At 40.3% G+C, this 10592-nt stretch overlaps 1 protein-coding gene across 1 annotated transcript; it reads right to left on the bottom strand.

The window, feature by feature from the left end:
- Positions 1–1062: 1062 nt before the first annotated feature.
- On the bottom strand, positions 1063–8749 carry LOC306931988 (zona pellucida-like domain-containing protein 1; the record flags this gene model as incomplete). The annotated part of the gene is made up of 10 exons (XM_079513693.1): positions 1063–1214; positions 1805–1837; positions 1981–2083; positions 2500–2671; positions 3034–3117; positions 3969–4066; positions 4429–4501; positions 5755–5945; positions 6495–6721; positions 8653–8749. The coding sequence occupies 10 exons, from the start codon at positions 8747–8749 to the stop codon at positions 1063–1065; spliced, it is 1230 nt and encodes a 409-aa protein (XP_079369819.1).
- Between the last annotated feature and the right edge of the window lie 1843 nt (positions 8750–10592).

Raw genomic sequence — 10592 nt, 5'->3', positions numbered from 1 at the left:
CGACTGAATTGAATACGTGCATATCCTTTTGGGAAATGTAGGCTGTCTCATATGTTATGGTACATCTATGCTTCATAATGTCACAATTATCTTTTGTTTTTGTAAATACAGCGCCAGCAAAGTAAGTCTTGTATATATTAATGAATGCATCAACGCTTGTTGATGTCTGAGTGATGGTCAGTGGATATTACTTGTAATGTAAAAATGTAAATAGACAACGTAGAATATATTATGTATATGCCAAAACATGCCCCTACTCGTTTTTGTTTCTTTGTTTGTTTATTTTTGTACACTGTTCAAAGCTGTTTTTTCGTTCAGATTGTGTGAAGCACCATGTGGAATCACGGACAAAGCCCAAGCGTTCAACGGAATCAAAACTTTATTGTGTTTTGCTTAAAGTAATGTACAAAGCAGCAACAGGTCATACTGTATGTCTACATGAGCATGCAGTAACTGTTTCAAACCACAGAGTCCACCTCATGTGAACGTCTATACATACCCAAAACCTACGGAATGACTGACCACGACAGGCAAAACATGCAAGAAAAGCAAAAATGGAACACATTTCAGTGCATCCCGCACGCCCGAGTAGAATCAAGTGAGCAATAATCAGAAATGTTATATACAAAGAACAACACAAATAAACAATATTCCGTCTTTACAGTCTATACATATGTATTTCCAGTTTGATCTTTCCTTCATAAACCACTTCTAAATTTATCATTTTTAAATGGTTGATCTACAAGCTCACAAGTTGTGAGTCACAACTCATCGCAACGTGGCACATTGTAAGCTTTTTTATCTGCATTCTTTGTTCGCTTCATTTTTAGCTTGTAGATCTGCTATTTTTTTGTTTTCTTTGTTTGTTTTTTCACCAATAGACATGCCCAAAATCGGAATGCCAGGGTTAAAGTGGAAACAGCAAGCGATGTTGTACAGAACCTGAATGTAGAGACATAAGTTGAATAATAAACCACAGCATTTGGATCATAAGAGAGTATACACACAGATATGAGCATGGCTAACATGGCGTGAAGACTATAGTTTGATAGGTTCAAATGGTCAGGCGAAGAGGCCAGGGCGACCTCCCACCCAGTAATACTTCTTGATGGCAAACCAGCCGCCGAGCACCATCAGCACGGCCGCCGCTGATCCGAACACGATGCCCACCGCCAGGCCCGTCACGTCCACGTTGCTGGTTGCCGCTCCACTGCCTGATGGGGAAACGGTGAGAAGCAGGGGTCATCAATATGTCCCTATACACGGACAAATGTTGTGTCCGTGGCAAGACATGGCCTCGTCTGTGGCAAATGTTAGATTGTGTTTTTACACACCATTATAATTACAGACCTCTTACAGACCTAATGGCCATGGGCTAGCTCTTTATGTGTTTCTGATAATATTATTGTACAGTGTACACTCATTTTTAGGGAATTTTGACAAGAGTTTCCACCACAAGCCGACATGGCAATATCCTGTGGTGTGAAGTGTTTACTTTCACCATTTTTTCCTCATTGTTTTTTGTTTTGTTTGTTTTTTGACACTTGCTTTGTTTTCTCATGCCAATAAAGCTCCTTTGAATTGAGTTGAACTGAATTGAATTGCAGTCAAAGACATGTGTTGTATAGCAACAAAAAAAGGAAGGGTCAAGTACAGAATCCTGGGGGACTCCAGTCTAAGTATAATGCAGTAAATAAGTGGTGATATCATCGAAGTGTGTGTGTGTGTGTGTGTGTGTGTGTGTGTGTGTGTGTGTGTGTGTGTGTGTGTGTGTGTGCGTGTGCGTGTGAGAGACACTACTTACCATGGGCAGCAGCATGGGGACTGCCGTCCTCTCCTGTGAGATGAGAGACATAGTGAGTCACTCAATGCATGTACAGCATTACATTACGTTGCGTTACGTCATCTCATGCTATCTGACGATAAATGGAGACAACAAATGGAGATAAATGGAGTCTGACTGACCGGCTGGGTACTGACCTTGCGGGCGTGTGAAGAGGGGTCCCACTGTGACGGTGGCTGAGTCTTTTGACTCTTTGCCAAAGGGACTTGATCTTTTTCTTCTTCCTGAACTTAAACAAGCCTGTTTAAGAAAGAACAACTCTCGTTTTACTTTCATTCACACATTCAGTGCTTCTAGCACTTTGGTTTTTATAGTGTAGGAAGCATTCAGTGTCATGCACGTCCTTCTCATTAGCTTTGCCAAAACACATTTAGTCCCGTCCCTACTGCAAAGCCACTTTTCCTCATGGCGCAACTTGGTGTAAAATAGGTGTTTTATAATGGATTAATCATACGAAAGAATCGCAAAAGTACCAAAATAACTGATCTACAAGGTCACAACACAGTGCATCATCGTGCGTGAGCTTATAGGTCTGCTATTTTCTGTATTCTTGAAAAATAATATGCAAAATGTTAAATGTTGCACCAAAATGGGTTAAATTGATCGATTTTATAATATATTCTATGAAATCGATTGAGTTGCAGCAGTATACTTACATTGACCAGCTCCTGACACTTGGTGGGTTCACACAGCCTCAGGATGCAGTGGAGGTAGATGCTGGACTTGTCCTGGTCCCGGTGCTCCACGAAGCGGAACGCCTCAAAGTTGAACCGTGCGTTGTTGGAAAGACCATTCTTGGTCACAGCCGCCCTTTGGTTCACTGAACATCTGACCATGAAAAGCAGTAAAGCAGTTCCGTTCAGTATTGAGTTGGTAATTTCTTAGCTTGGACTTGCTATAATAAATGCATGGTTGCAGATTACAAACAAAAACATCTCAGTTCATATCGTTGCCGTCGGGCAGAAGCCGCTTATCTCCATATTTTTGAGTTTTTTCTAAATGAATGCCCTACTTAGTACTTAATCATACTACAGCGTAGTATCTTTTTGCTTTTTATTATTTTAATCCTGAAAAGAAGTAAGAGTTCTTTTTTTTCCTCCACCTGACAGAGATAACATAATAATATAAATCAGATTCTGCATGTTCATGTTTGTCGAGACAAACACATTGTTGTGTTTTGCTCATCTCACCCTGTGAAGAAGTTGTGCTTTTCATTGTTGCTCATGTTGTACGGAGACGGCGTGGCGAAGCAGTGGTCCAGCAGCACAAAGAAGCTGTGAGGACAGGACAGGAGAGCAACCAGGTCAGTTCACCCCCACTAACACACTTGGCTGAGCTCCAACACTGATGCATGCACCCTGGGATTCAATCAGAGATCAGCACATCGACCACATGCACCGATACTTTTGAATTTGAATCCTGAAAAGTAACAGTTTTGGTTTCCACCTGACAATAGAAATGTATTGGAAATTCATGTGTCGAACCCATACAGGTCCACTTTCAAACTCTCAGTTCAATCATCCATCCATCCATCCATCTTCAACCGCTTAGCGCCCCTTACCTCTTATCCCTAAACTTATTTGCCATTTTTTACTATTTTGAAAAACCTTTTAAATAGCTACAAGCTCACAATGTGTCGATGTATCTCTTCGTCCCAAAATAGCTGATCTACATTTTTCGCCAAATGTTCGCCTATTTTTACAAACTGTTCGCCGTTCTGCTTTGGTGGAGCTTGGAGGGTCATCAGCTCTGATCTGGACCACTTGGGCCCATTGAGGGCTTTAAAACGGTCTTCATTCCTTATTGGCGCTCTCATTCACCCCTGCTGGCACATTTGTTTTTTGGTTTGCATCTGTCATCCAACGCCATAACACATCCACCGATGCTACAGACTAACACACTCCATAACTCTTTTTGTTACTTTGTCCTTATTGTTTTTTAATTGACACAAAAGTTTGTTCTTAAGCTATTCGTGTTTCACTCTCTTTTCTTCCGAATTCTGAGCCAGGTTCATATTGGTCAAAATAACGTTTTATTCACTAAAATATAACATGGATTGCAGCTTTATAAGTGGTGCGTTTCACTGATAATAACAGATAGATTATATCTGTTTCACTGTACTTACTTCCCAGTGAGGTTCACAGCCTTGACCTCCACGTATATCTTGGTCCGCAGTTCAAGTCCCGTTGAAGGGACCGCCAGAGGGTAGCCGTAGTCTGTGTCCTGACAACACAAAACCAACATGTGTGAAGTCCTATACTGCACAACACCAGAGGGAGCTCTTCACTGGTCTCATTCCTCCCAGATTCGGCACAAACATGGGGTGGAATTCATTCTACTATTATGCTGGCTATTATGTGCCACATCAAAAGCTTTGACTCCCTATACTGCCTCCTTCAAAACCATCATCAAAGAGCATCAGGTCCAGTTGCAATTTACAACTGGACCTGTACTTTTTGCAAACGTTTAATGAATCAATCAATCAATCAATCAATCAATCAATCAATCAAAACTGTACCTCAGAACAAACATAAATACATATAGGCCTACCAGTCCAGAACAGCAACTAACTATAGCCCACTTACATTATATACACTCATTCTGAGTGTATTGATGAAGGTTCCATTATTATCACTGGTGGCCACAGACACTGAAGACCTACACGTTATAGATAGGGAGAAAAGAACAACATACAATTATGTATGTTACATTTTACACATCTCATTTATCACTTGACTTGCAGATGAAATTGTAATTGCATGAAGGTAATTAGGATTATTTTTGTAATAAAAACTAACACATTTTGAGTCAGCAGTGCACCAGGGCCATTTAAATGTGACCATAATTTATTTATGCAAGTTATTGCTGCATGGGCTCGCTCTTCAATATGCAGAGATGGTTATTATTCCTCTCACTGTTTATTTATTTAGTTATTATTCTCAAAGAGTTGTCACACACTCCAGCTCCAATTTCACCCAGAAGCTTCTTTCAAACTTTTAAATGTTTGGCTTATTTGGGACTTTCTGAAACCTTTTTGAAATGTTTCATACTTTATGCAGTGGTGTAAAGTAACTAAGAACATTTACTTAAGTACTGTAATTAAGTACAGTTTTTTTTGTACTTCACTTGAGTATTTCCATTTTCCAACACTCTACTTGGCTACATCTCAGGGCCAAATATTGTGCTTTTACTCCACTACAATTATTTGAAAACTTTTGTTACTAGTTACTTTGTAGATTTAGATTATTACAAAACATAACCCGCTTCAGCCCTACATGCATTTCGTCCATTTGAAAATAGCCGATCTTGAATTGAGACATACTGCATAATGGGTAGGCCTACTTTTACTTTTGGTACTTTAAGTACATTTTGATGCCAATACTTTTGTACTTTTTCAAGTTGAGTACTTTTAAAATTTTCACAAGTACATTTTTAATTCAGGACTTGTACTTGTAACGGAGTATTATATAGTAGTGTATTGCATTATTGATACTTTTACCTAAGTAAAACAGTCATGTTAGTACTTTTTCCACCACTGACTTTATGAAATATTAAACATTTAAAACTTGTTTAATGTTCTACTGGAAGTCAGGGGATGATGTCAGAGGGAGTGCACACTGTTCCTTCAGGATCATGTCAATGTGTTATTGTAGGCCTACTATTATTCTACTAGTACTCAACCCCATAGTACTACAATTTGAGTGACTAATGCACTAAAGTGCATTATTCAAAGTACTTTGTTACTGTCCCGACAATTGATTTCATTAGGCCTTCTGTTGCCAAATTTTCAATTCACATTTGGGAAATGTTCTATATGTAGCTATGCACAAACAGACTAGACCTCACCTATTAAGCCTGTGACAACGAAAACATTGATCTATCTCCACAGACGAGGGGAAAAAAGGACTCACGCCACAATCTGAGTGTTGTTGATGAGATACTCCAGCGGGTAGCGACAGGAGAAGTGGTAGTAGAGGTCTGTGGAGTAGCTGATGACCCCCTGGTCTCCAGAGGGGGTGTCGATGTAGCCCGTGATGATCACCGACTGGATGGTGGAGAAGGAGCTGAAGGGACCCGTGGGATCCGGGGCCTCGTCGACGATCTGAAGCACAGAACAGACAGAAAGGTACACGCATGCATTACAAAAGGCTGCAACCCACCAAAGTATTCATATTTTATTTATTATTTTATTTTTTAGGTTTTACAAACTGATCTTATGTCCTTCAATTGCAGCTACATAGCCTACTTATACTGTATGTTTGTTTACTGTTGACTGAGAAAACAATGTTTCACATTAAGCTAATCATTTGGGGACCCTCCAGGGGTCGCGGACCACAGATTGAGAACCAGCGCTCTAGTCTACTGTATATCACTGGTTCCCAAAACATTGGGTCGGGACCCATATGTTGGTCGCTGACACATTTTTACCTTTATTTTTTTGTGATTTTAATTATTATTTCAAAACATTTTCAAAAAGCATTCCCAAAATAAAAGCAACATTTTTCATGAATTAAAAACAAATTCAATATTATTTTTTTCACTAGTTTAAATTTTCTTTTTAAATCCATAAATTAGAAAACTAATGTTAAAAAGTGTAAATAGCTGATCTACAAGCTCATTTATATGAAACCTATATGGTTTCTATATGGACCTGCAGTGACTGGCGGCAGGGGTTGGCCTCGCTGTGGTTGACGTGGAGGTGGTAGCGGATGACGGGCGGGTCCACACTGGTGTCCACGGTGCCCTGGCACTCGCTGGTGTTGTGCCTCCCGTTCATCGCCAAGCCGCTCGACTCGAAGCCCGCCCACAGGGCCGTGCACAGGTTCACCTCCAGGGTGATGAGTTCGGTGCCACAGTCCACCATCAGGTCCTGGTTGTCTGGTGGACAAAGACACCAGGGTTACATATCTCATGCTGTCGGGGAGAAACCGTGCACCTAAATCCAAAATGTAAATTTTTCAAGAAATGGAAAAAGGTACAATTTTCAGGAAATATTTTTAAAAACAAAGCAATACTGCCTCATCAAAGTTGGTATTGTGACTTTATTGTCAATTACTTACAGAAGGGGAGAGGTTAGCTGCTTTAGCAGACAGTTTGAGGGTCCGATGGAGTTAAGAGGTTTTGTCCGAAGCACTTTTTAATACTTTTCATTGGTTCCAAATTGTTATAACCAACACACAGACATAATGGGTGTTCAATAGCATTGATTTACGGAGGGAAAAAAATCTAAAACCCCAAAAATGGAGTTAGGTGGTTTCTGCCGGACAGCAACAATATTTAAACAGCGTTGCGCACACATTGCTTAACAGTAACACCTCCACTATTGGATTTAAAAGGTCACACAACGAACCCTCATAGGCTCATTCTTATGTGAATTCGAGCTGGTGTGATACTCGGCAGTTGTAAACTTTATTGAGTTGTGAACTTAAGGTTGTTTTTAATCGATGCATGTGCGCGTGCTCCTGACAAATCTTAGGGGAGACGGCGTGGTACCACTTGCAATGACCAATGCAACACTGGATATCAGTGGAGGAGGAGGGACAAAGAAACCATGAGTTACATATGATATCAGTAGTGGAGTACCGTAACTATGTACTATGAACTATATTGCTTTCAGGCAGAAACCTCTCATCTCCATAATCCATATTATTAACTTTTTCTGTGTTTTCTTTTTTTGTAAATTAACCCCCTACTTGATCATACTACAGCGTCACACAAAAGTATCCAAAGTAGCAGAAATACAAGCTCGAAAAGTGTCACAAAGTGTCACGTTTTGAGCTTGTAGAGTGTAAACTATAGCTGCTACTTTTGCTATACTTTTGAATTTGAATCCTGACAATTTTGGACATAATGAGGTTTCCACCCAGCAGAGACAATGTACTCATGTACTGAAAGTAAAACTTTGTGGTACTTTAAAAAAAAAAAAAAAGGTTTTACTCTTCTTGACATTATAGGATTACAATTTTGAATGCATGTCATTTACTTGTAACAGAGTACTTTTGTATTTTACTAAAGAATAAAAGAAATGTGAGTACTTCTTCCACCACTGTTTGTTAAATACCAAAGTACACAGATGAGTTTCAACTGAAAGTATACTTTCATTCACAGTGTAACTGATATAGTCGTAAACAGAATGAGAAGTATCCATGACTCTCTCTGTTCTGATGTTGAATAGTTAACACAATCTAACATAATGACTAAAACTACATGTGAAACTAATAATGAAACCAATAAAAACGTAACTAAAATATTATTAAACAATAATTACTCAATTGAAATAAGCACACCCACTCTGAAGACTATCAGAAACTACCGTAAACCGGACTTAACATAATTAACAAATACTAGAGCGGTGCCCGTGGGGCCTCTACAGTGGTGCCCGTTGGGCACTGGCCTACTTGGAACGATGCAAGTTGGAAATGCATGCCTCACCCATAAATATTATCTCTGTGACCCTTTTATGCCCATATGGAGTGCTTTGTCAGGCATGCCCAAATATGGAGTCTATGCAGACGTCAGTATGATGTCAGAACACACCAGCTCCATATATGGATCCTGGGCATGGGCCCTGTCCAGAGCCTGGGCAGAGGCCTTTTTGGGGCGGTTCTGGACAACCGTGGGTCCGACCTACTCGACACCTGCCACTGCAACCCCTGTGGTGGTGTGGAACGCGTGTGTCGAATTTGAAGTCGGTGGGGCGAACAGTTCTCTAGTTACGTGGATTACACTGCACGTACGTACAGACTTTATAGACTCATCCTAATTTGCTGTCGAAATCAACACTGGGTGTAGCGGTGCATGTTACCAACCTGGGGTCCTCTCGTACACTGAGGAGCAGTTGTATGTGGCCAGAGCAGGCTGCAGCAGCACAGCCACTAGGGGGAGACAGAACTGAAGAAGACTCATGATGCTCCGCAAAGATGATCCTTTGACTGGATGGTTCTGTGTTGAGGAGAGGAAGATCCCAGAGACATGGTTATGATCAAATCATCATTGTTCAGTTAACACTGAGAGCTGAGAGTGTAGAAATGGAACCAAATGGAAGGAAATTGACCCTTACCGGGTCCATTTGCTTCCATTTCGTTCCATTTGCCCACTCACCCTTTTCCACCAAAATAACTTTGCTTTGGTTCCACACTAGATTCTTGGAACCTTGGTGCTTTCATGGAACCGGCAGACATCTTTTTGTTCCAGACCAAACCAACTTTTAGGGTTCTGAACCAATTCATTTTCAGTGGAAAAACCCTGAACTGGTTCAATATTAGGCGGGAAAAATAAAGGTGGCCTTACACTAGCCGATAATCGGGCATTTTTGACGCTCGGGGGGTGCCCGGCCGCTCAAAGCGCGATCGGGATCGGCCCGATCAACATCAAGAATGTTTGATATTTGCTCTGCCCCACTCCGATTATCCTGTAGTGTGGGGTGCTATCAGATTTCAGATTGAAAAAAATCGGCTAGTGTAAGGCCACCTTAACTGAGGTGGTTCAATCCTGGTGGAAATGGGGCCTCAAGAGTTACAGACCTGTAAGGTTATCATACACTATACAGTATCATAGTATCCTAGTATGATACACAATCATCACGTTTATTAGCATCCACTATAAACACTATGATACTTGGATAGCTGTTCCGACCGCCTATCAAATATACCATGACAGACAATTGTGCGCAGTCGCGGAAATTACATTTACTCAAGTACGATTTTGAGGTACCTTTACCTTACCTTTAGTAGTTACATGTTTTTATATGAAATTAAACAAATTATTAGCATGAACAGAGCAAAGCAAAACAATGTGATACCACTTTTTCTTGCATTGTCTAATTGCTGAATAAATCCCTTTCATTTAAAAACAAATAAGTCCTTGCAAAAGGGTAAAAAAGAAAAAAGGGTAAAAAAAAAAGGGTAGAACAGATGAGTCCGTCCATATAGGCAGCAGAGTGTCAGGTGTGTAGAGTAGAATACCTACCGTTGTGTAGCTGGTGGCGTGTGAACACAGGGCAGGGCAGGTGTTTGTGGTTTGGAGAGATACAGGTTGAAATGTGACTTTTATACTCTGAGACAGCCTCTAGACATCAGCAACCAGAGAGGTGGAACTCCTAAAACCCTCCCATCATGACTAATTATAGACCCACATCATGTTCACATAGCTCGTGCACGCACGCATGCACATGTATTCACACAAAAGCACTCTGGTCCTGCATCTCCCGCCTTTTCCCTCCTTCACATCAACCATATCAATGGCACCTGCCCTCCCTCCGTGAAGAAGTATAGGCTACCCATGTGTTGTTGTTTTATTCATTTTTTTTACTTATTCACATTGAGGTTCGAAAAAAATCTATTTTAATTTCAAGAATCGAACTATATCGAAATGTAAACAGCAACATTGACTTTGTACCGTATCGAATCGGTTTGCAATGCAAATAATCAATATCGAATCGTTTTGCAATGCAAAATAATACTAAGTACTTGCTTGTGCATTGTATTTATCAATTTTAAGAAGTACAAAGAAAAAGAGGGGTTTAATTACTTTTCCATTGAATATCGCTATACACTTCTATGGATAAATGTGTGTATTCTATGTATTTGCCAGAGAATCACTGTTTACTTATTTATGCCCATATTCTTACATTTTCCCTTAAAAAACCTGCACTATCCACATGTTCACACAGATGTAATAATTTCTTAAATCATTGAATCGTATCGTATTGCCATAATGAACCAATATCGCCCATGTATCGTATCGTCAA

Source organism: Electrona antarctica (genome assembly GCF_951216825.1).
Source record: "Electrona antarctica genome assembly, chromosome: 11".
Classification (NCBI taxonomy): Eukaryota; Metazoa; Chordata; class Actinopteri; order Myctophiformes; family Myctophidae; genus Electrona; species Electrona antarctica.
Note: the sequence above shows the minus strand (reverse complement) of the source record. Positions and strands in the feature narration are given on the sequence as shown.